The 26,322-nt window shown below is 41.9% G+C and overlaps 1 protein-coding gene and 2 non-coding genes across 6 annotated transcripts in view; all 3 read right to left on the reverse strand.

Moving 5' to 3' along the window:
• The window catches only part of LOC124711331 (zinc finger protein 271-like), a 152,440-nt gene that overhangs the window by 43,745 nt on the left and 82,373 nt on the right, over nt 1-26,322 (reverse strand). For 2 of the 4 annotated variants that reach the window (XM_047241355.1, XM_047241354.1), the window contains exons 9-11: nt 23,346-23,534; nt 15,401-15,643; nt 15,163-15,310 (exon numbers count right to left, since the gene is read on the reverse strand). In XM_047241355.1, the coding sequence (XP_047097311.1) occupies nt 15,163-15,310; nt 15,401-15,643; nt 23,346-23,534 (580 nt within the window). The remainder of the gene's footprint in view (nt 1-15,162; nt 15,311-15,400; nt 15,644-23,345; nt 23,535-26,322) is intronic. The other 2 variants (XM_047241358.1, XM_047241357.1) reach the window with 2 other exon arrangements.
• On the reverse strand, nt 7,747-7,821 carry Trnat-ugu. Its single transcript has one exon. It is a non-coding gene; the product is annotated as a tRNA-Thr (tRNA).
• On the reverse strand, nt 8,187-8,261 carry Trnat-ugu. Its single transcript has one exon. It is a non-coding gene; the product is annotated as a tRNA-Thr (tRNA).

Raw genomic sequence — 26,322 nt, forward strand, 5'->3', positions numbered from 1 at the left:
AGAAATTGAAGAAATGTATGATGAAATAAAAGAAATTATTCAGATAGTGAAGGGAGACAAAAATTTAATAGTATGGGTGACTGGAATTTGGTAGTAGGAAAAGGGAGAGAAGGAAACTTAGTAGGTGAATATGGATTGGGGCGAAGAAATGAAAGAAGAAGCCACACAGTAGAATTTTTGCACAGAGCATAACTTAATCATGGCTAACACTTCGTTCAAGAATCATAAAAGAAGGTTGTATACATGGAAGAAGCCTGGAGATACAGACAGGTTTCAGACAGATTATATAATGGTAAGACAGAGATTTAGGAACGATACTGCGTGAAGAGTTTGACAGTTTGACAGAGCACTGAAAGACCTAAGTCGAAACAAGGCCCCGGGAGTAGACAACATTACATTAGAACTACTGACAGCCTTGAGAGAGCCAGTCCTGACAAAACTCTACCGTCTGGTGAGCAAGATGTATGAGACAGGCGAAATACCCTCAGACTTCAAGAAGAATATAATAATTCCAATCCCAAAGAAGGCAGGTGTTGACAGATGTGAAAATTACTGAACTATCAGTTTAATAAGTCACGGCTGCAAAATACTAATGCGAATGCTTTACAGACGAGTGGAAAAACTAGTAGAAGCCAACCTCGGGGAAGGTTAGTTTGGATTCCGAAGAAATATTGGAACACGTGAGGCAATACTGACCCAACTACTTATCTTAGAAGCTAGATTAAGGAAAGGCAAACCTACATTTCTAACATTTGTAGACTCAGAGAAAGCCTTTGACAATGTTGACTGGAATACTCTCTTTCAAATTCTGAAGGTGGCAGGGGTAAAATACAGGGAGCGAAAGGTTATTTACAATTTGTACAGAAACCAGATGGCAGTTATAAAGAGTCAAGGGACATGAAAGGGAAGCAGTGGTTGGGAAGGGAGTGAGACAGGGTTGTAGCCTCTCCCCGATGTTATTCAATCTGTATATAGAGCAAGCAGTGGAGGAAACAAAAGAAAAATTCGGAGTAGGTATTAAAATCCATGGAGAAGAAATAAAAACTTTGAGGTTCGCCGATGACATTGTAATTCTGTCAGAAACAGCTAAGGACTTGGAAGAGCAGTTGAACGGAATGGACAGTGTCATGAAAGGAGGGTATAAGAGGAACATCAACAAAAGCAAAACGAGGATAATGGAATGGAGTCAAATTAAGTCGGGCGATGCTGAGGGAATTACATTAGGAAATGAGACACTGGAAGTAGTAAAGGAGTTTTGCTATTTGGGGAGCAAAATAGCTGATGATGGTCAAAGTAGAGAGGATATAAAATGTAGACTGGCAATGGCCAGGAAAGCGTTTCTGAAGAAGAGAAATTTGTTAACATCGAGTATAGATTTAAGTGTCAGGAAGTCGTTTCTGAATGTATTTGTATGGGGTGTATCCATGTATGGAAGTGAAACATGGACGATAAATAGTTTGAACAAGAAGAGAATAGAAGCTTTCGAAACGTGGTGCTACAGAAGAATGCTGAAGATTAGATGGGTAGATCACATAACTAATGAGGAGGTATTGAATAGGACTGGGGAGAAGAGAAGTTTGTGGCACAACTTGATTAGAAGAAGGGATCGGTTGGTAGGACAGGTTCTGAGGCATCAAGGGATCACCAATTTAGTATTGGAGGGCAGCGTGGAGGGTAAAAATCATAGAGGGAGACCAAGAGATGAATACACCAAGCAGATTCAGTAGGATGTAGGTTGCAGCAGGTACTGGGAATGAAGAACCTTGCACAGGATAGAGTAGCGTGGAGAGCTGCATCAAACCAGTCTCAGGACTGAAGACCACAACAATAACAACAACAACAATGTTAAATCACTGATAAATAGACATCAGTATGAACAATTAATTTTTCAAATTGCTATAGTTAAGCCATAAAATATTAAAGATGCTGTTCAGCATATATTCCCACTCGTGAATAAAGTTTTCTGCTCTAATTAATTCTTTCAGTTTTAATCCTTCTTACAAAATTATGAAGGCACACACACACACACACACACACACACACACACACACACACACACAAACGCAACTTGCACACACATCTGCAGTCTCAGAGAGCTGTGTATGTGTGTCTACTGCTGACAAAGGCCTTAATGGCCGAAAGCTTTAATTGTGTGAATCTCTTTATTGTGCCTATCGCGACTCAGCATCTCCGCTATATGGTGAATAGCAACTTTCCTTCTCTAATATCACTCATTAACATCTACACTGATGAGCCAAAACATTATGACCACCTGCTTAATAGTATGTTTGTCGATCTTTGGAACAAAATACATCAGTGAATCTGTATATCAGGCATACGACAGTTTGTTGGTAGGTTTGTGGAGGTATGTGGCATTGATGTCTGTGCACACATCATGTAACTCACATAGATGCCGCACCACTGATTTGTGTACGTGGTGATGGCGCCCAATAGTGACCCAGATGGATTCCATAGGATTTACATCAGGTAATTTGGGTCACCGGGACATCAACGCGAGTTCACTATAATGCTCCTCAAACCACTGCAGCACAGTTCTGGCTCCGAGATATGGGCAATTATACTGCTCGAAGATGACATCATTGTCAGGGAAGACATCAAGTTTGAAGGGATGCAGGTGGTTCACAGCTGTCAGCATGTCTTCGGTTACTACCATAGGTCCCATACAAGCGCAGGAGAATGTCCCCACAGGATTCTCCCACAGCATAGTACTGCTGCTACCAGTCTGCATCCGTTGTGCACAGCACGTTTTGAGTCACCACTCATCTCGATGATAGTAATTGTGGAGATGACCATCGACCTAGTATAGCGAACATGTGATTCACCCAAAGAGCTGACAAGTTTCCACTGATTGACAGTGGAATCTGGATAGTCCCAGGCCCACTGCAATTGTAATTGTTGATGTCGTTGGGTCAACATGTGAACATATAGGAGTGGTCTGCTGCGAAGCTCCATATTCAATAATGTACAATGAACGGTGTGCTCAAAAACACTTTGCGTGTGCATCAGTATTGTTCTCTTTCGGCAGAGATTCCATAGATCACCATCTATCCTACTTTACAGAGCAGACAAGCCTCCAAACCCCACATTCGGTGAAGAGTCATGGTCATCCAACCATTTAATGCCTAGTGGTAGTTTCATTGTCCTTCAACCTTTTTCTGTAGATGCTTAAAACAGTGGTACACAAAAATTTGACCAGCTTCACCGTTTTCGAGATATTCGTTCGCAGGCTCTGTGTAATAAAGATCCGCCCTTTGTCAAAGTCTCTTGCCTCTATGGATTTTCCCATTTGCAGCCCATATCTTCGCTAGAGTGATCCCCTGCCTGTGTCTGCTGCACTTACATACTTTTGTTAACGCTTCACATCTCCCCCAATGCCACCAGGTGACATCCAATGTCGCAGTGGAAAATGGTAATAATGTTTCAGCTGATCAGTGTATATGGTGATGCACCCAAAAAGAGAGAGATTCAGCGGCTTCATAGTGACGTTAAGTACGAGTGGCAAAAGTAAGTTTTGAAAAGACTAAATTTTGGTACAAAGTATGGTACAAGTTCAATATAAAAAGTACACAAAAGCATCATTGAATTTGATTGAATATTTTGTTGTTCACTTTAATCCTTTCCCGGTGGAAGAACAGTACTATTTCACCAGTGTGTGGGAAATTTGCCTTTAAGCCAGATACAGCTAACACTGAGAAAGTAATTTTTCCAGCTGCACCCAAGTGTTGGATCCTTCGATTAAGGATCAAGTTAGGATCTGGGGCCATGTCATGAGATGAGCCAATGGCACAAAGGAGTTCCTCCTCTGTAAATGGTCATTATATGTCCCTGAACAGGGTACAGTAAAGAGCTGGAAGGTGTCCTTTGTCCAAGTGCCTGAAAGTGGGAGGTCACCGTAAACTGAATCACAAAATGTTCCACATACACCTGAGAGGAGGAAAAGTCACAGTAAGGCAGCAGCAGCCAGCTGAGGCAGACATAACGACACGGAAGTAACCGATTTTGTGACTTTTATGAGTTACTAGCCATGAGTGAATTTTATAATATCATCTGTTTGCTTTAATAGTTTAGTTTCTTGAGTTTCTGCATGTTAATTTAATATCTGATAGCAACAGTTCTTGCATTTTCGTTTGTGTTGGAAAGCAAATAGGTTTCGTGACATATCACAAGTTCCTAATCAGGGGAAAATTATTTAGTTTCATCCGAGTGTTTCGGTAGTTAGGTTTTTGAATCTCTGCATATTAATCTAATTTATATCTAAAAACAAAGATGATGTAAATTACCAAGCGAAAGTGTTGGCATGTTGATAGACACACAAACAAACACAAACACAAAATTCAAGCTTTCGCAATTTAATAGACACAGTTCCTGTGTTTTCATTACTGTCTACAGTAGAGTTCCGCAGCACATGCCAATAGTATGTTTATCTGGGTAGTTTAGTTTTCCATGGTCTTTAGTACAGATAGGGACTGTGATGGTTGTGTGCAGATGTGAGCCGAGTTGGTGACACTTCGCTCTCAGCTCCAGGCTGTGATGGCTTCGGTTACACAGCTTGAGGCTGCAGTGGATGGGCACCACTGTTGTGGGTGGGCTGTGGGAATCCAATGTCCGAGTCCTCCGATCGGTCCTCACTGGTGGCCAACCCAGTTACTGCTCACACTGAGGTTGACCCCCCTCACCTGTGTTTGAGTGGGAGATCGCCCTGGGGCATAGCAGGGGGCTGCACATGTGGCCTCCCTGGTTAGTCTGACAAACAGGTTCCACGTGCTGTCTGTGGCTGACACGTCACTGAGGTAGATGCTGTCACATGTCCTGTTTCAGAGGAAACCACTCAGCATGCAAAATCCGAACAACCACATCAGCCTGCAAAATCCGGACAACCACAGAGGATGGGATTATTGATATTTGGGAGCTCCAGTGTTGGGCACATTATGGGGCCCCTTATGGACATGGCCTGCCAATAAGGGGAAGGAAGCCAATGTGTACTCTGTGTGCATACCAGTTGGAGTCATAGAAGACGTGGAATGGGTCCTCGCAGATGCCATGAAGAACACAGGGTGTAGCCAACTGCAGATGGTGGCTCCGTCGGTACCAATGATGTGTGTGACTTTGGATCGGAAGAGATTCTCTCTGGTTTCAAGTGGCTAACAGAAATGGTAAAGGCTGCCAGTCTTGCTTGCGAGATGAAAGCAGAGCTGACCATTTGCAGCATAGTCGACAGGACGGATTGCTAACCCCTGATACAGAGCCAAGTGGAGTGTCTGAATCAGAGGCTCAGACAGTTCTGCAACTGTGTAGGCTGGAGATTCCTCAACTTGCGCCAAAAGGTGGTTGGAATTTGGGTTCCACTGAATAGGTCAAGAGGCGGCTACACAGGTACCAGGGGCTGTGTGGCATGGACTGGGCAGTTTTTTAGGAGAGGGTCTTCGGGAAACACAAGAAGGGCTTCAGTCAGAAAGGCTGCAGCCCGAACACAGGAAGAACGTAGATACAAGAACCATTGGTCTGTAACAGTTGTAAACTGTCATAGCTGTGTTAGGAAAGTACCAGAGCTCCAAGCGCTAATAAAAAGCACTGATGCTCAAATCGTTATAGGCACTGAAAGCTGGCTGAAACTGGAGATAAGCTCAGCCGAAATTTTCACAAAGAACCTAACGGTGTTCAAAATTGATAGGCTAATCACAGTTGGAGGTGGCATGTTTGTTGCTGTTAGAAGTAGATAGTTTTTGTGGGTTAGTATGAGCAGAGGTCATTGTTGGCAATCAGAATATAATAATTGGATCCTTCTACCGACCTCCCAATTCAGATGATACAAAAGCTGAAAGGTTCAAAGAAACTTGAGTTTCCAGAATGAGATTTTCATTCTGCAGCGGAGTGTGCGCTGATATGAAACTTCCTGGCAGATTAAAACTGTGTGCCCGACCGAGACTCGTACTCCGGACCTTTGCCTTTCGCGGGCAAGTGCTCTACCATCTGAGCTACCGAAGCACGACTCATGCCCAGTCCTCATAGCTTTACTTCTGCCAGTATCTCGTCTCCTACCTTCTCCTACCTTCCGTCCGTAGTTCGAGTCTCGGTCGAGCACACAGTTTTAATCTGCCAGGAAGTTTCAAACTTGAGTTTGATTTCATACACATACCCGACACATATGATTATAGTTGGTGGTGGCTTTAATTTATCCTCAATATATTGGCAAAAATACATGTTTAATTCTAGAGGTCCGCATAAAACATCATCTGAAATTGTGTTAAATGCATTCTCTGCAAATTATTTCAGGCAGTTAGTTCATGAGCCCATGCGAATAGTAAACGGTTGTGAAACTACACTTGACCTCCTAGCAACAAATAATCCCAAGTTAATAATGAGCATCAAAATGGATACAGGGATTAGAGAACACTGGGTTATTGTAGCAAGACTGAATATTGTAACCCTCAAACCCTCCAAAAATAAATGAAAAATATACCTATTCAAAAAAGCAGATAAAAATTCACTTGATCCCTTGCTGAGACACAATCTTCACTCCTTCCAAATTAACAATATAAGTGTAGACCAGATGTGGCTTGAATTCAAAGAAATAGTATCGGCAGCAATTGCGAGATTTATACCAAATAAATTAACAAACGACGGAACTGATCCTCCTTGGTACACAAAACGGATCAGAACACTGTTGCAGAAACAACGAAACAAACATTCCAAATTCAAACAGACACAAAATCCCCAAGACTGGCGATCTTATACAGAAGCTCGAAATTCAGCATGGACTTCAGTGCAAGATGCTTGTAATAGTTTCCATAACGATACTTTGTCTCAAAACCTGACAGAAAATCCAAAGAGATTCTGGTCATATATGAAGTTGCTAGCGGCAGGACACACTCAGTGCCTTCTCTGTACAATGGCAATGGAGATACTATCGAATACAGTGCTGCCAAAGCAGTTACTACACACATCCTTCCAAAATGACTTCAAAAAGAAGACAATGTTCCATAAATTGAATCAACAACAGCTGCCAACATGAGTAAATAGAAGTAAATGTCCTGGGAGTAGTGAAGCAACTCAAATCACTTAATAAAAACAAGTCTTCTGGTCCAGACTGTATACCAATTAGGTTCCTTTCAGAGTACACTTACGCAATAGCTCCATGCTTAACAATCATATACAACAGTTCACTCAACGAAGAAGCCGTACCCAAAGACTGGAAAGTTGCACAGGTCACACCAACATTCAAGGAAGGTAGTAGAAATAATCCACTAAATTACAGGCTCATGTCATTAATGTTGATGTGCAGCAGGATTTTGGAACATGTATTGTGTTCGAACATTATGAATTACCTCAAAGAAAATGGTCTACTGACACACAGTCAACGTGAATTTAGAAAACATCGTTCTTGTGGAACACAACTAGCTCTTTCCTTGCATGAAGTGATGAGTGCTACTGACAACAGATATCAGATTGATTCCATATGTCTGGATTATAGATTGATTGCGTATGACTGGATTTCTGGAAGGCTTTTCACACTGTACCACACAAGCGACTTATAGTGAAATTGCGTGCTTATGGAATATCGTCTCAGTTATGCGACTGGATTCGTGATTTCCTGTCAGAGGGGTCACGGTTCGTGGTAACTGATGGAAAGTCATCGAGTAAAACAGAAGTGAAATGATAGTTAAATGGACACCCTAGCTGCAAACAGACGTTGATGTACTTCAGTGGGGACATGTTGAAAATGTGTGCCCCGACCGGGACTTGAACCCGGGATCTCCTGCTTACATGGCAGACGCTCTATCCATCTGAGCCATCGCGGGCACAGAGGATAGTGCGTCTGCAGGGACTTATCCATTGTACGTTCCCCGTCAGATCCACATTCCCAACATGTCCACACCACTACATTCGTAGTGCGCCTAATAGATGTTCGCCCATCATACTCATTACTCGTGGCAGATTAGTCTACCAAGTCCTGTACGTGTTCGGGCATAGCGTGTGCGTTCGCACAAGAAGGTCAATGGCCGGGAAGCCATATTTTAACTATATATGACGGTAGTATCTGTTCCCGAAAGAACAGTTACCGTGGATGACCATGAAGCTTTGCTAGAAATGAAATGATAATTAAATGGACACCCTAGCTGCAAACAGGCGTTGATGTACTTCAGTGGGGACATGTTGAAAATGTGTGCCCCGACCGGGACTCGAAACCGGGATCTCCTGCTTACATGGCAGACGCTCTATCCATCTGAGCCATCGTGGGCACAGAGGATAGTGCGTCTGCAGGGACTTATCCCTTGCACGTTCCCCGTGAGATCCACATTCCCAACATGTCCACACCACTACATTCGTAGTGCGCCTAATAGATGTTCGCCCATCATACTCATTACTCGTGGCAGATTAATCTACCAAGTCCCGTACGAGTTCGGGCATAGCGTGTGCGTTCGCTCAAGAATGTGCAAGGGATAAGTCCCTGCAGACGCACTATCCTCTGTGCCCGCGATGGCTCAGATGTATAGAGCGTCTGCCATGTAAGCAGGAGATCCCGGGTTCGAGTCCCAGTCGGGGCACACATTTTCAACATGTCCCCACCAAAGTACATCAACGCCTGTTTGCAGCTAGGGTGTCCATTTAATTTTCATTTCATTTCTAGCAAAGCTGCATTGGTCATCCACGGTAACTGTTCTTTCGGGAACAGATACTACCGTCATATATAGTTAAAACAGAAGTGATTTCTGGCATTCCCCAAAGTAGTGACATTGGCCTTTTGCTCTTCCTTATCTATATAAACAATTTGGGAGACAATCTGAGCAGCCGTCTTAGGCTGCTTGCAGATGACGCTGTCGTTTATTGACTAATAAAGTCATCATAAGATCAAAACAAATTGCAAAACCATTCAGAAAAAATATTTGTATGGTGCAAAAATAGGGAATTGACCCTAAATAACGAAAAGTGTGAGGTCATCCACACGAGTGCTAAAAGGAATCCGTTAACCTTTGGTTACACGATAAATCGGCCAAATCTAAAGGCCATAAGTTCATCCAAATACCTAGGAATTACAATTACAAACAACAAATTGGGAGGAACACATAGAAAATGTTGTGGGGAACGCTAACCAAAGATTGCATTTTACTGGCAGGACACTTAAAAAACATAACAGATCTACTAAGGAGACTGCCTACCCTACACTTGTTCGTCCTCTTTTAGAGTACTACTGCACGGTGTGGGATCCTTACCAGACAGGATTGAGGTAGTACATTGCAAAAGTTCAAAAAAGGACAACACATTTTGCACTATCGCGAAATAGGGGGGAGAGTGTCACTGACATGATACAGGATATGGGGTGGGCATCATTAAAACAAAGGCGTTTTTCTTTCCTGCAGAATCTTCTCATGAAATTCCAGTCACCAACTTTCTCCTCCGAACGTGAAAATATTTCGTTGACACCAACTTACATAGCAAAAAACGATCACCATGATAAAAAAAGGGGAATCAGAGCTCGTATGGAAAGATATAGGTGTTCATTCTTTCCGCGCGCTATACGTGATTGGAACAATAGAGAATTGTGAAGGTGGTTCGATGAACCCTCTGCCAGGCACTTAAATGTGATTTGCAGAGTACCCATGTAAACGTAGATGTAGATCATTCTGAGCATTCTTATTTCTGTGTTTGCTTAAAAAAACAGTATCTTGCAAGAAGGCGATCTAAGATTATGAGACTGATCACTGTCAGATAGCTAATCGGTGGTCTCCTATTGACACCACTGGAATGCAGAGGCCGAAGTAGCAAATCACAATCCATTGTCTTCACTTGCCATATATGCCCTGAGTAGGGTGTTGTAATGGGATATATGACTGCTGCACCTGCCAGAATCTCCTCCACCTTTGATTTCTGCATTATTTTTTCTTTTAAACTTTTAAAGGTTTCACAGGTCTGCACAGACTTTTCTAATTTAAGACTAGGAACAGAAGAAGTGAAGGTGGCTCTTCAGCCTGCAACCCACGCTTCGTCCAGCTGCTGGACAAAGTTAGGTTGTGTGTACACACATCTCCCAGAGTAGAGTTACAGAGACTGAGTCCTTCAATCCAAGAATGGAATGGAAAAGGAATGCTTCTCCAGCTGTTCATGGGGAATTGGGGCACCTCAGTGTTGGTCAGAGAGGGACGGTAAGATGGTGCACTTAGCCTCAGATCGAGGGGCTTTCACGACTGTGTAGCAATTGGTTCATGTCATCTGGATTGGCACAAGGTTTTTTCCACAACTGTTGTGAAACTGACTGTCGTAATAATAATAATAATAATAATAATAATAATAATAACAAGACAAAAGCTATAAATACCTATGCCATACCAATATTGACCTACTCATTTGGAGTAGTGAAATGGAGTAACACAGACCTAGAAGCACTCAATACACTTACACGATCACAATGCCACAAATATAGAATACATCACATACATTCAGCAACAGAAAGATTCACATTAAGCAGAAAGGAAGGAGGAAGGGGATTTATCGACATAAAAAACCTACATTATGGACAGGTAGACAATTTAAGAAAAATCTTTCTAGAACGAGCAGAAACTAGCAAAATACACAAGGCAATCACTCATATAAATACATCGGCTACACCACTGCAATTTCATAACCACTTCTACAACCCTTTAGATCACATAACATCAACAGACATGAAGAAAGTAAATTGGAAAAAGAAAACACTACATGGCAAGCACCCGTATCATCTAACACAGCCACACATCGATCAAGACGCATCCAACACATGGCTAAGAAAAGGCAATATATACAGTGAGACAGAAGGATTCATGATTGCAATACAGGATCAAACAATAAACACCAGGTATTACAGCAAGCATATTATTAAAGATCCCAATACCACAACGGATAAATGCAGACTTTGTAAACAACAAATAGAAACAGTAGATCACATCACAAGCGGATGTACAATACTAGCAAATACAGAATACCCCAGAAGACATGACAATGTCGCAAAAATAATACATCAACAGCTTGCCTTACAACATAAACTTTTAAAACAACACGTTCCTACATACAAGTATACACCACAAAATGTACTGGAGAATGATGAATACAAATTATACTGGAACAGAACCATTATAACAGATAAAACAACGCCACATAACAAACCTGACATCATACTCACCAATAAAAAGAAGAAATTAACACAACTAATCGAAATATCTATACCCAATACAACAAATATACAAAAGAAAACAGGAGAAAAAATTGAAAAATACATCCAACTGGCTGAGGAAGTCAAAGACATGTGGCATCAGGATAAAGTTGACATCATACCAATTATACTATCAACTACAGGAGTCATACCACACAATATCCACCAGTACATCAATGCAATTCAGCTACATCCAAACATATATATACAGCTACAGAAATCCGTAATTATTGGTACATGTTCAATTACCCGAAAGTTCCTAAAAGCAATATAACACATACCGTACAGTTAAAAGGAAGTGACGCTTGATCAAGGTCCGTGTCACTCCATTTTTAACCGGACTTAACGTCTGAGAAAGTGAAGGAAATAATAATAATAATCTATACTAATAATAAAACTAAAACTGTCATATCTGTCTGAATACGCTAACCTCCAAAACTACTTTACAAATTTTCACGGGGTTTTTCACAGGTAACTTGAGTGTCACTTCAGGCAATTTATAGGCTTTATTTCATCAAAATCGAATCACGGACAAAAAATACATTTTGAATTAAAGTTTTAGTAGTCTGCTCAGCTTATTAGTTCAGATGTTTACTTAATGATGGCGTGGTACACCAAAGAACCAACAGGGGGCGATGTTAGCTATTTTCAGAAGTTTGCATCAGACACATAATTAAGCACTCTGCAAATCTTATCTTTACAAACGCAAAATAATATAGTATAGTGGAGATGCTAAATCACAGATAGGCACAATAAAAAGACTGTCATAAATAAGCTTCCGGCCAATAAGGCCTTTGTCGAAAAGAGACAATGCGGGCGCGCGCTGGTTCACTGGTACATCAAGATGATGTATGTCCCACACAGACGTACTTATAGCACCATATAGTGGTGGTACATAGGACCTGATATCACCATAAAAATAGCTGAAGAGTGGAAATGTTAAATGTTCTAAGTGCCGGCATTTTTCACAAAATGGGTTTCCAGTGCTACTGTGTTCTCGGTACTCTGTTGCTTGTCCCTATACTTGCTCCAAGTGTCAAATTATGGAGAAAATGTTTCAAACATTCTTACCAAATGGTGCAAACTTTGAAAAAAGCAGTGCTTCTCAATGGAGTTCCAACTGCCATGCGCCGAGGTCTCATGCATTTAGCCTGAGACGATTCAAAGAGATGACAATTTTTGGTGAATTGACACACCTTTTTGAGCTGCAACAGAGATCTTGCAACTAAAGAGAAATGATGAAAGGTTAGGACAGCCTTTGTTCCACAACGGATTATTGTGTCAGTTACAACTATGAACCCATTCCAAATAAATCCAGTGCACCCAACTGACTTTATTTCAAAGATGCTGCTGAAACACTGTTGCCAATGCAGGGGTGTGTGACCACATTGTCTCATACTCAACCATCTCAAATAGCTATATAAGAATACTTATTCTGAAGTGGAAGTATGAAAATATGTCAAAGTATTCAAACGAGGAAAGAACATGTAAGTCATGTCATACTTCATCTGAAAGACCAGTCATGTTTATCAGTTGCAACACAAAGACCTGTTAAGAATGTTGCAATTTCTTTCTCAACAGCATAGGGAGTTTTACAGTAAACTCGGGGACATCTGATCCCAAGAATGGAAGAAACAGAAGCCAATACTGAGAGATATTTACTTGAATTTAATTTTGTTATTCTCTTATCAAAAAATTTAAAAGAAAGTAGAAATGGTTGTTTTGAGTACAGTTCCAGCAGTTAAAATATTAGTGCTGCATTTTTGTATTTGTATTATCACAACTAAAATGTTGTGCCTCTGTATTAACAGCATTTTCAACAAAGACTTTCTTACTGCCACTTAGAATCAGTCAGTTTCCTGGAATGGGACTTCAATAATTCTTAATAAATTATTCGTTTTTTCATTTGTCTCATTATTTTTTACAGTGATGAGGTAGACACCATAATTGCATGGTATCAGAATACTTTCTCAATTTTTGGATACAAATAATGTATGTACAATAAGCATACACTGTTTTCTGATTCCCCTGATTTAGCACTCAATTTTTTCCATTTCCACACTTCAATTATCTTCACCTTTTCTGGGAGCATGGCCTCCTCAAATGATCCCTTGTCATTTCTATTATCCTATTTTCCCAGCTGAATATGGCGGATGAACTGTGCCCCATGCCATTACAGGGTGCCATATAGTTCTTCATCTGCTTGTATTCTAAGTCAAGTCCCAGTGAAAGATAATGCCTTGTCATTTCTTTAAAGTGCTATGAGGAATAAAAGAAACTGGAATAGCGATCACAGAAGTACACGAAAGTAACACTCAAGACACAGGGGAGTCCGCTGTTTTGATAAGGAGGGAGCCTTTCCATGTCTTGTTCAACACTGCCACCTCTTCAAACTTATCTTTGATATGTTCCATGAAGAACTGAGATCCGGTCATTAGAAATGTCTCACCATCAGTTCTAGTGCAGACTAGGTACTGTGGTGAATACAGTTCTGCACGTCAATACCACTGTCCCTACTACTATAGCGTAGACAAGTGTAGGAAAACTTTGGGGCTATACTGGTGAGCATCTTAGTGAGAAATCTGATCTGAAGAGATTGCCAGGATCTCATGACCACCAGCTTGCGTAAGTTTGAGTAGCTTCATGGCAGACTGTCTGCTTGGTGCCATTTACTCCAACCAGGAGCTCACTCCATGGGCGCCACCAAGTCACAACCACAACCACCTGTCGTGGTAAGTGTTTTGTGAGAAACAATGTCTCATTGTGGAAGGGCACCACAACCTTTGCACGTTTTGCATCACAGATACCAGCAGTGCAATCCCTACATTGCCGAGGGAAAGAAGGGGCTACAAGTGTGCAAATATATGGCAAATCCCCCAACAATGGGCTAGCTACCGCATTATGTGTTGGATCGAGCAGTGAGGCAGTTCACCTAGAAGTGCCAGTCCCTGCACAATCTGCATTTAAGAGAAACTTGGAAACAATGACAAACAGAACTGGGTAGGGACTACACAGAAGTTGAGAAACATAGGAAGTCATGTAAGACAGCACAAGAATAAACCACGGTAAGACCTAGGTGAGAGTCGGGTTGTCGTCAGGAGAGTGGGCAAAGGTAGAGCGAGCCGGGAAAAAGAAGCGACAGGCATTGAAGTACACACGATAAAGACTACTACAGCACCTCTACGCACTGTGCTCACCATTCATGTACCCACAAAAGAGTCGCGTGCCTCCTGAGGAGCATTATATCAGGAGATTTGCAGACAGAAGCTACCACACCATCTTACCCATAAACAGAAGGCTCAGGGCATGGAATTTCATCATCAGATGCTTAATAGGTTTAATTATGGCAGATCAAAGTTGATATTCAATAACCAACCATGCAGATACATATCTGTAACAATTTGACTCTGAGGCAAACTATATTTATGCATTTTAGCTTCCTAGATACAGTTTTCCAACTGAAGTAATAAGAGCAGATGACGTTCATCTTACAACCCAGACCTGGCCTTATGTAATCTTTTTCTTATCCCAAAAGTGAAAAAAAAAAACACCTGATGGCATTTGTATTTGATCATAAGAAGCAGCTGTGTGTTTCTCAAGTATTCCTAAACAAGTTTCCCACTAAACACACATCAAGAACCTTCACTAAGTGAAGACTATTATTGGTGCTTACACCTTGAGGAAAATTATTTTGAAATAGTGTGACAACATACTTTCAGAAAAAAATGGAAATTTTCATTACTTTCTCGTAACTTCCACAAACACTGCTACAACAATGGCTGTGCAAGAAGTACAGATCAAATTAGGAATGAGGTATCCCTTAATCTAATTTCAGTAATCTGCAATTATATAAAGCTGAAGCAATTATTATTACAGGTATATTAGTTTGAGATCTGGTCGGTGAAGTGCTGCAGTCCGAAATGAAGAGATATAACATTTATCTAAAGCAAACTCACTTTGAACCATACTAATTTCTGTAGCATGACTCTCTGACCCTTCCCTTTCTTCTGGCTTCCTTTCAGTTTCTACTATCATAATTTCTGGATCTAGTTGTTCTTGTTCTTGTTGCTGCTGCTGCTGCTGCTGCTGCTGCTGCTGCTGCTCCTGCACCAGCAACAAATAAGGTGTGAGTGTAATATTAGCATATGACAGAATAAAACATCAGTATCACTTTAAGTATGTGAAACTTTGTACCTCAGTGTTAGATGCAACCTCTCCCAAGGTCACTCCATTTTCATGTTTCTGTTTCTGTTTTTCAGCCTCGGAAGGCTCCATCAAGAAACGTACACAAGGGACACCTTCCCCATCTGACTTGCATACAATTACAACGCCATCAGCAAAACTAGTATCATGCCCAACACAGCTAACATCCTCTGACAGGGGAAGAGTCATTATATCAGCATATTCATGATCTATACCAGTATCTTTAATACGCACCTAGGACAAAACGAGAAAAAAGTCAATTCTATAACATTTAGTAACATGTGGTGAAATTACTAATATAAATTTTGAGTAAATATTACAATGTCATCTACATTAAAGCAAAGCAGTCTACACTCCAAAGATTGGTTTGGGCGCTACAGTACTTTACTAGGCATGGTGCTGTTGGAGTTGGTATGTCTTTGGCTTCCTCTGACCTTTGAATTGACCATCGTGTAACTTAGAATTTTCCACATCAACGAACATTACCAGAGGTGAAAGAAATGCCATATTATAGATAAAAATTACAGGACTGACTGGGGATTCAACCTGAGACCTTTGGATTTGTAGTCTGGCACTTTGCCACTGAGCCACCACCATCAACACATTTCTAGTCAAAACCACGAACATGGCATGCAGAAATAAAACTTTCAAGTAGCCATACCAGAATGAAAGAAGGGATAGGGTGAGACATACCTACATCTATATTATTACTTAGCAATTCACACTGAAGTGTTTGGCAAAGAGCTCATACGACTACTTTCAAACTATTTCTCTACCATTTCACTCTCAAGTAGTATATGGGGAAAATGAAACTGTGAATCTTTTCCTGTGAGCTCTGATTACTCTTTTTCTTACCACAATAGTCATTTCTCCTTAGGTAGGTAGGAATAAACAAAATATTATACATGTCTGGCATTGTGGCAACAGCTGGGAGCATTCTGAATTATTATATTATTCCGAAATATATAATGGCACCCTCCTGTGCAAACAGTTTTTTGGGCCATCGAGAGATCTTCCTAACCTCCCAAAACACCAACCCCCCTAGTCTGGTTCAGGTTCATTGACAATATCTTCATGATCTGGACCCTGGGCCAAGACACCCTATCTTCATTCCTTTATAACCCCAACACCTCTCCCATCCACTTCACATGGTCCTCCTCAACACAGCCTGCCATCTTCTTAGAAGTTGACCACCTCCTCTTGGTGGCTCTGTCCAGATTAAACCCACCAACCACGACATTACCTTCGTTTTGACAACTGTCATTCCTTTCACACCAAAAAAATCCCTCCAATGTGGCCTGGCTATCTGGAGATGGTGTATCTGCAGTGATGGAAACTCCCTTGTTCAGTATGCTGAGGGTCTCACCACAGCCTTCACAGGGTGGCACAACCCCCAGAACCAGTCAGCAAACAGACCACTCATGTCATTTCCTCTCACACACCCCCAATCCTCCAACCACCCCCAAAAACCAGGCACAAAGTAGTGTCCCCTTCGTCACACAGTACCATCCCAGTATAGAACAACTGAACCACATCCTTCACCAGGGTGTTGTAGTCCGTCCCTATGCCACTCCCAATCCCAAACCCTTGCCAAAAATATCATATCCTGTGGAAGAACCAGATGCAAAACCTAACCAATCCACACATCCTGCAAATCCTATTCCAGTCCTGTCACAGGTTTCTACTACCCATCAGGGGCAGGCCCACCTGTGAAAGCAGTCACGTCATTTACTGTGCCATTACCTAACACAATATTAAGGTACTGCGCTGCACATGTTAGCTCTGTATTTAGCCATATTTGTAACTTTTCCTTTAGGAATGGTCAGTTTCCTGAACAATTAAAGTACTCAGTAGTAAAGCCAGTTTATAAAAAGGGAGAAAGGGACAATTTTAGACCTATTTTTATGCCATCAGTGTTTCCTGAAGTTATTAAAAAAGCTGTGTATGTAAGGATAATTGATCATTTTATATCACACGATTTGTTATCAAATGTTCAGCTTTAGAAGCTGTTTAACAACTGAAAATGCTATATTCTCTTTTCTCTGTGAGATATTGGACAGGTTAAACAAAAGGTTTCGAACGCTAGGCATATTTTTTTATTTAAGTAAGGCGACTGATTGTGTTAATAAAAATTATTGCTCCAGAAGTTGGACTATTAAGGAATATGCAGGGTAGCTCACAATTGGTTCACCTCTTACTTTAGCAACAAACAGCAAAAGGTCATTATTCACAATGTTGAGAAGGGCTGTGATGTGGGGTCTGAGTGGGACACAGTCAAGTGGGGGTGCCCCAGATATCAGTGTTGGGGCCACTCCTGTTCCTTATTTATAAAATGATATGCCCTCTAGCCTCCCCATGAACCATGGACCTTGCCGTTGGTGGGGAGGCTTGCGTGCCTCAGCGATACAGATGGCCGTACCGTAGGTGCAACGACAACGGAGGGGTATCTGTTGAGAGGCCAGACAAACATGTGGTTCCTGAAGAGGGGCAGCAGCCTTTTCAGTAGTTGCAGGGGCAACAGTCTGGATGATTGACTGATCTGGCCTTGTAACAATAACCAAAACGGCCTTGCTGTGCTGGTACTGCGAACGGCTGAAAGCAAAGGGAAACTACAGCCGTAATTCTTCCCGAGGGTATGCAGCTTTACTGTATGGTTAAATGATGATGGCGTCCTCTTGGGTAAAATATTCCGGAGGTAAAATAGTCCCCCATTCGGATCTCCGGGCGGGGACTACTCAAGAGGACGTTGTTATCAGGAGAAAGAAAACTGGCGTTCTACAGATCGGAGCGTGGAATGTCAGATCCCTTAATCGAGCAAGTAGATTAGAAAATTTAAAAAGGGAAATGGATAGGTTAAAGTTAGATATAGTGGGAATTAGTAAAGTTCGGTGGCAGGAGGAACAAGACTTTTGGTCAGGTGAATACAGGGTTATAAATACAAAATCAAATAGAGGTAATGCAGGAGTAGGTTTAATAATGAATAAAAAAAATAGGCGTGCGGGTAAGCTTCTACAAACAGCATAGTGAACGCATTATTGTGGCCAAGATAGACACGAAGCCCATGCCTACTACAGTAGTACAAGTTTATATGCCAACTAGCTCTGCAGATGATGAAATTAATGAAATGTATGATGAGATAAAAGAAATTATTCAGATAGTGAAGGGGGACGAAAGTTTAATAGTCATGTGTGACTGGAATTCGAGTGTAGGGAAAGGGAGAGAAGGAAACGTAGTAGGTGAATATGGAATGGGGCTAAGAAATGAAAGAGGAAGCCGTCTGGTAGAATTTTGCACAGAGCATAACTTAATCATAGCTAACACTTGGTTCAAGAATCATAAAAGAAGGTTGTATACATGGAAGAAGTCGGGAGATACTGACAGGTTTCAGATAGATTATATAATGGTAAGACAGAGATTTAGGAACCAGGTTTTAAATTGTAAGACATTTCCAGGGGCAGATGTGGATTCAGACCACAATCTATTGGTTATGAACTGTAGATTAAAACTGAAGAAACTGCAAAAAGGTGGGAATTTAAGGATATGGGACCTGGATAAACTGGCTAAACCAGAGGTTGTGCAGAGTTTCAGGGAGAGCATAAGGGAACAATTGACAGGAATGAGGGAAAGAAATACAGTAGAAGAAGAATGGGTAGCTTTGAGGGATGAAGTAGTGAAGGCAGCAGAGGATCAAGTAGGTAAAAAGATGAGGGGTAGTAGAAATCCTTGGGTAACAGAAGAAATATTGAATTTAATTGATGAAAGGAGAAAATATAAAAATGCAGTCAATGAAGCAGGCAAAAAGGAATACAAATGTCTCAAAAATGAGATCGACAGGAATTGCAAAATGGCTAAGCAGGGATGGCTAGAGGATAAATGTGAGGATGTAGAGGCTTCTCTCACTAGGGGTAAGATAGATACTGCCTACAGGAAAATTAAAGAGACCTTTGGAGAAAAGAGAACCATTTGTATGAATATCAAGTGCTCAGATGGAAACCCAGTTCTAACCAAAGAAGGGAAAGCAGAAAGATGGAGGAGTATATAGAGGGGTCTATACAAGGGCGATGTACTTGAGGACAATATTATAGAAATGGAAGAGAATGTAGATGAAGATGGAATGGGAGATACGTTACTGCATGAAGAGTTTGACAGAGCACTGAAAGACCTGAGCCCAAACAAGGCCCCGGGAATAGACAACATTCCATTAGAACTACTGACAGCCTTGGGAGAGACAATCCTGACAAAACTCTACTATCTGGTGAGGAAGGTGTATGAGACAGGTGAAGTACCCTCAGACTTCAAGAAGAATATAATAATTCCAATCCCAAAGAAAGCAGGTGTTGACGGATGTGAAAATTACCGAACTATCAGTTTAATAAGTCACAGCTGCAAAATACTAACGCGAATTCTTTACAGACGAATCAAAAAACTGGTAGAAGCCGACATCGGGGAAGATCAGTTTGGATTCCATAGAAATATTGGAACACGTGAGGCAATACTGACCTTACAACTTAACTTAGAAGAAAGATTAAGGAAAGGCAAACCTACATTTCTAGCATTTGTAGACTTAGAGAAAGCTTTTGACAATGTTGACTGGAATACTCTCTTCCAAATTCTAAAGGTGGCAGGGGTAAAATACAAGGAGCGAAAGGCTATTTACAAATGGAACAGAAACCAGATGGCAGTTATAAGAGTCGTGGGGCATGAAAGGGAAGCAGTGGTTGGGAAGGGAGTGAGACAGGGTTGTAGCCTCTCCCCGATGTTATTCAATCTGTATATTGAGCAAGCAGTAAAGGAAACAAAAGAAAAATTCGGAGTAGGTATTAAACTCCATGGAGAAGAAATAAAAACTTTGAGGTTCGCCGATGACATTGTAATTCTGTCAGAGACAGCAAAGGACCTGGAAGAGCAGTTGAACGGAATGGACAATGTCATGAAAGGAGGATATATGATGAACATCAACAAAAGCAAAACGAGGATAATGGAATGTAGTGGCATTAAGTCGGGTGATGCTGAGGGAATTAGATTAGGAAATGAGGCACTTAAAGTACTAAAGGAGTTTTGCTATTTGGGGAGCAAAATAACTGATGATGGTCGAAGTAGAGAGGATATAAAATGTAGACTGGCAATGGCAAGGAAAGTGTTTCTGAAGAAGAGAAATTTGTTAACATCACGTATAGATTTAAGTGTCAGGAAGTTGTTTCTGAAAGTATTTGTATGGAGTGCAGCAATGTATGGAAGTGAAACATGGACGATAAATAGTTTGGACAATAAGAGAATAGAAGCTTTCGAAATGTGGTGTTACAGAAGAATGCTGAAGATTAGATGGGTAGATCACATAACTAATGAGGAGGTATTGAATAGAATTGGGGAGAAGAGGAGTTTGTGGCACAACTTGACGAGAAGAAGGGACCGGTTGGTAGGACATGTTCTGAGGCATCAAGGGATCACAAATTTAGCATTGGAGGGCAGCGTGGAGGGTAAAAATCGTAGAGGGAGACCAAGAGATGAATACACTAAGCAGATTCAGAAGGATGTAGGTTGCAGTAGTTACTGGGAGATGAAGAAACTTGCACAGGATAGGGTAGCATGGAGAGCTGCATCAAACTAGTCTCAGGACTGATGACCACAACAAGAACAACATGCCCTCTAGCAGTACAGGTAACTCTAAAATATTTCTGTTTGCCGATAGTAGTAAAGGATGTTGTGTGCAACATTGGCTCGATTTCAAATAGTGCATTTCATAACCTAAGTTCATGACTTGTAGAAAATAAACTAACACTAAATCACAGTAAGAGTCAGTTTTGACAGTTTCTAACAGACAATTCAACTAAACTTGAAATTTTAATTTCACAGTATGGGAATATGATTACTGAAACGTAACAGTTCAAATTTCTAGGTGTTCAGATAAGACAGTAAACTGTTGTGGAAAGCCCACATTCAGGATCTGGTTCAAAGACTTAAATATGCATTTTTTACACTATTTGAACAGTATCTGAAGTGAGTGATTGTTCGACACGAAAATTAGTCCACTTTGCTTATTTTCATTCACTTATGTCATATGATACTATATTTTGGAGTAACTCTTCTCATTCTAAAAGGATATTTTTGGCTCAGAAACGGGCGGTTAGGGCAATAAGTGGTGTAAGTTCATGAACCTCTTGTAGACCCCTGTTCACAAGTCTGCATTCATTGCACAGCTTTTTATATTGGTATGACCATCAATCAGCTGTCCACCAGGATGAACAGCCACTGCTGAACTGTGGCCAAATGCAAAGTAGACCACCCTGTGGCACACCATTCAGTAAGGCATAACACTCTCGATTTCAATGGCTGCTTCACTACCCGAGCCATCTAGACCCTTTCCTCCACCACCAGCTTTTCTGTACTGCACAAATGGAAGTTATTCTTACAACATATTCTCCGTTCCCATAATTATCCTGGCCTCAACCTATGGTAACATACTGTCCCCACACCCTTCACCCAAGTTTCCACTCCTCTGTCCTATTATCTACTCCCTATTCTCATCTCCCACCCTTTTTATTTGCAGCCCTCTGCCAATGCGTCCACCCATCTTTCCCCACTCCTCTCCTAATGTGTTCTTTTATTTTCCCCACCTCCATGCCCCACAACCTCCTGAAACTGCACCTCTTGGCATTCTAGTCCCTGCACATTCCACACACTACTATCCCTTCCCCTTCCCTTTCTCCTTCCCCACCCTCTCCAGATTGCTGCTTGCATCTCACATGATGATGCATTCCGGCTCAAGATGCTGGAGGTGACAGTCGTGTGTGCGTGTGTGCGTGTGTGTGTGTGTGTGTGTGTGTGTGTGTGATGCACGTGCTGACGAAGGGGCGAAGGCTGTGGGCGAAAGCTATTTGTTAGTGTCTTTTAATTTTGCCTGTCTGCAACTTGACATGTCTTCTTTGCAGTAAATAACAATCTGTCTTTTCCTAGATTGTTGATATTCCTTTCAGGAATTTCTATAGTTTGATTTTTACCTGCTAGTTGGCATGTTCTTCACTATTTTCAAAACCATATTTTGTAGAACACTGAGCTCTGTCCTGCACTGAAAATTATCACTTTGTGCAATAACAAAAAACAGTTTCTAATTTATATGATCAATGCTGGAGATTTCCTTGTTTGCAAAACTTCGAATGCTACATCCTATACCACAGTCAGAGACAGGGCAATTTTTACTCCTTACTCCCCCCTCCAAACCACACTTATTTGCCCTGTCACAGTGAACCAATCAGCCCAGTCGAACCACAGAACTGTCCTACCATCTTTTTTTCACAATACTCATGAGAGTCTTTCGCACAATAAATATCACATTCCTATTTTTTGTGAGATACACATTCCAAACTCTCTAAAAAACAAGCAACAAAATTTCAGAGGTGTCAAACAGTGGCTTAGACCATTTTGAAGCATCACCTGTTTATACATTCATGGTGGGATGAATATCTTATCATCCAAACACATAAATTGTTAGCATGTCAAAGGTACGATGCAGACAGCAATTGTTTGGACAAGTGTGAAAATCATACTAGCTCTAGATACTGCTTCATTCATTAGGTTGGACTTACCCTTAGAGAAGACACTGTGAGGCCGTTCAGTGGAAAAAAAAGCAAAGACTTGCTAGACTATCCCTGCTTCTCTAATCAATCAGATGTTAATGCATTGGGATTGTTTGGGGGAAGAGACCAAACAGCAAGGTCATCGGTCTCATCAGATTAGGGAAGGACGGGGAAGGAATTCGGTTGTGCCCTTTCAAAGGAACCATCCCGGCATTTGTCTGGAGCGATTTAGGGAAATCACGGAAAACCTAAATCAGGATGGCTGGACGCGGGATTGAACCCTCATCCTCCCGATGGCAAGGTGTTAATGATCTAACTATTTTCATAATTAAGTAAATCAAGATCTTTTCAAAATAGTGTACCTGTTTCACATCTGATGTACCTTCCTCAGTAACATAGATAATAATGTCTCTAGAAGATGGCACATCCATCCCGTTTGAATTAAGTTGGCCTTCGTGCTCCACGTCATCATTTGATTGTATTTGTGGGCTGGTATTATCACCATTCACTCCACAGTAATGCGTTTTGACATCATCTGCACACAGAAAATCCTGAAATGAAACAAATTAATGATTGTCACAATAAAATGCAGAAATATGTTCCTGCCAAACACTTCCCTGTGTAAAACACTCTTCAACTCCAGCCACGTAGAAGCATCTGTAAAATCCTATGAAAAGTAACTGCAGCATAAAACTCTCCCCTCACACATAAGATCTGCTGGACATCCACTGGTGGCACATTTCTGAGACATTCTGGTCAGTTTGCAAAAGCTTATCACTACATACGGACAACTTATCATGTAGCACATGGGAGATGCTAGGCTGCTATTAAATACTGAACACAGGACACATCCCACGTTGCTTGAGGGTTTCAAGGCGGTATTCATTGTAAAGATCCACAGTGCATGTGTAGTGTGGAACGTTGCTAATGATTTGCAGCACTTTGTTCTGTATGATCTGCAGGCGGCGCAGTCCTGTAGGAGCTGCATATCCCCAGACGGAAGCTGCGTACATCAGAGGTCTAATCAGTGTCACGTATATGGACCTCGACACCCTCCTATTCAGTGTGCTTTCCCTGTTGAGCATTGGGTAGAGTTGTTTGAGCCCCGCGTGCGCTCTGTTGGCAATGTATTCGATGTGGTCCCCCCATGTAAGTTTCCGGTCCAGCCAGACACCGAGATATATGACTTCCTCTCGGAAACATATTGAGCATGTATGTAGTGTTATCTGTCTACTGTGTTGATGTTTCCACAGTAGTTTCGATCTGCGTATAAACAGAACTGCTTCGCACTTGTCGACGTTTACTTTAATACACCATTGTTCCAACCAAGGATGGCAGTTCTGAGTGCTGTCTGTATTTGTGAATTAACGTTTGACGGTTTCCAATCTTGCGCAAGGATGGCTGTGTCATCTACGTAGATGGCTAACGTCATGTTTTGTGTTGCTCAGAAGTTGTTAATGTACAGGTTAAACAAGATGGGCCTTAGGATGCTTCCCTGGGGTACTCCAGCTTGGATATCGTGTTGTGTTGATTGTTTGCCCCGCACATCAGTGTTGAAACATCTGTTCATGAGATGTGAGTGTATGAGACGTACGAGTCCGTCCGGGAAACCAGCTCCGCTTAGTTTGTGTATAAGGCCATTGTGCCAGAGGCGGTCGAAAGCTTTTTCGATGTTCATGAATACGGACCCTGTGGCTTTGTTCGTGTTGTAGCCATGTGTTATATGTTTGACTACGCGGAGGAGTAGTTGTGTTGTCGAATGGTGATTCCTAAAGGCGAATTGCTCCAGTCTTAGGATGTCACTGGCGATGCAGTGCCTAGTGATGCATTTTAATATTACCTTCTCAACAATCTTGCTGAGCAAGCACAGCAGACTGATGGGTCAGCAATTTTGTGGGAGGGAGTGGTCTTTCCCTGGCTTTCTGAACATCAGGACCTTGGCCACCTTCCAAAAGTCAGGAAAGTGTTGGTGTTTTAGGATAGCATTCGTTATGTGTGTAAGGTATTCAATGGCTCTATCCGTGAAATCCTGAAGGGGACAGTTTTGAATGCCATCAGGCCCAGGGGCTTTCCTAGCATTGGTATGCTTGATAGCCCATGTAATTTCATTGCTGCTAGTGCGTCTAATTTCATCGCGCCTGGGCTGGGCTACAAGTCATGTAACCTCCTGGTCCGTTTCAAGTGTGAATATTGGATCTGAAGGAGACAGATTCAGCATGAGAGACGCTGCAAGCGTTGTGACCATAAGCTCTGCCGTCTCTGTCGCAGAGTAAGCTTGGCCGTCTGATCCTTGTAGCGTGGGGATATAAAGTTTCTCCCTGGTGAAGTGTCTGGCTATCTTCCACACACCAGGACATGTGGCATCTAGCCCTGCTAGTTTCTGTCCCCATTGTTCATTGCTAAATGTCCGTATTTTGTCCCGTATTATACCCTGGAGTCTGTTGACGTGCAGATTATAGAACGGGTGCCTGGTACGCTGCCAGTATCTGCTGAGGCAGTTCCTGATTGAGATAAGGCCCAAGATCTCTTGGGGCAGGGCTGTTGAGTGTTGTTTTGGTGTTGTGTGTGTAATGCTGTCAGTCACTGCGTCCTGGATGGCAGCAGTAAGAGCCTCCACATCCTCATCAATTTGATGCGTGTTGTTAATTTCGTGGGTGTCAGGAATACGACTATCAAGTGTTTCCTTGAACAGTGTCCAATTTGTGCGTTTGTAGTTCAGTATCCTGCATGGTTCTGAGTCCTGCAGTGTTTCTTCCATGTGCGGTATTACAGGCATGTGATCTGAGTCCAGATCGTTTTCAACCGTAAGGTTGAGTGTGCATGTGATGCCCATGATGAGGGCTATGTCTAGCACGTCTGGCCTGTGTCGGGCCTGTGTAGGCATGAACATGGGGGCGTCTGGCCCAAGTATGATGCAGTTTTGGCCTAGTGTGTGTCCATATAGTTTCTTGCCATTCGAGGTACGTATTCGTGAGTTCCAATCGGGGTCTTTTACATTTAGGCCTCCAGCGGCAATTATCCGCGGTGCTATGTTGAGAACTGTGCTGATATCACGTGTTACTGTGTCTCTAGGAGGACTGTACAGTGATACCAGTGTGGTGATGGCTCCGTTGAACTTGACCCTGACGGCCGTGGCCTCTAGTTTCTCACGCGCAGGTAGCTCAATGTTCTTGTGTTCTATGTCTTTGTGTATCATGATTGCTATGCGACCTCCCTTCCTGCCAACCACTCGGTCGGCACGATAAATGCAATAGCCTGGGATGTTTAGCCGTTTGCAAGGCATAAGCAGTGTTTCGTTCACTGGGTTTTTTTTTTTTTTCTTATGGGGTTTAAGGGCGC

This window comes from Schistocerca piceifrons, chromosome 8, assembly GCF_021461385.2.
Source record: "Schistocerca piceifrons isolate TAMUIC-IGC-003096 chromosome 8, iqSchPice1.1, whole genome shotgun sequence".
In the NCBI taxonomy this organism is placed as follows: domain Eukaryota; kingdom Metazoa; phylum Arthropoda; class Insecta; order Orthoptera; family Acrididae; genus Schistocerca; species Schistocerca piceifrons.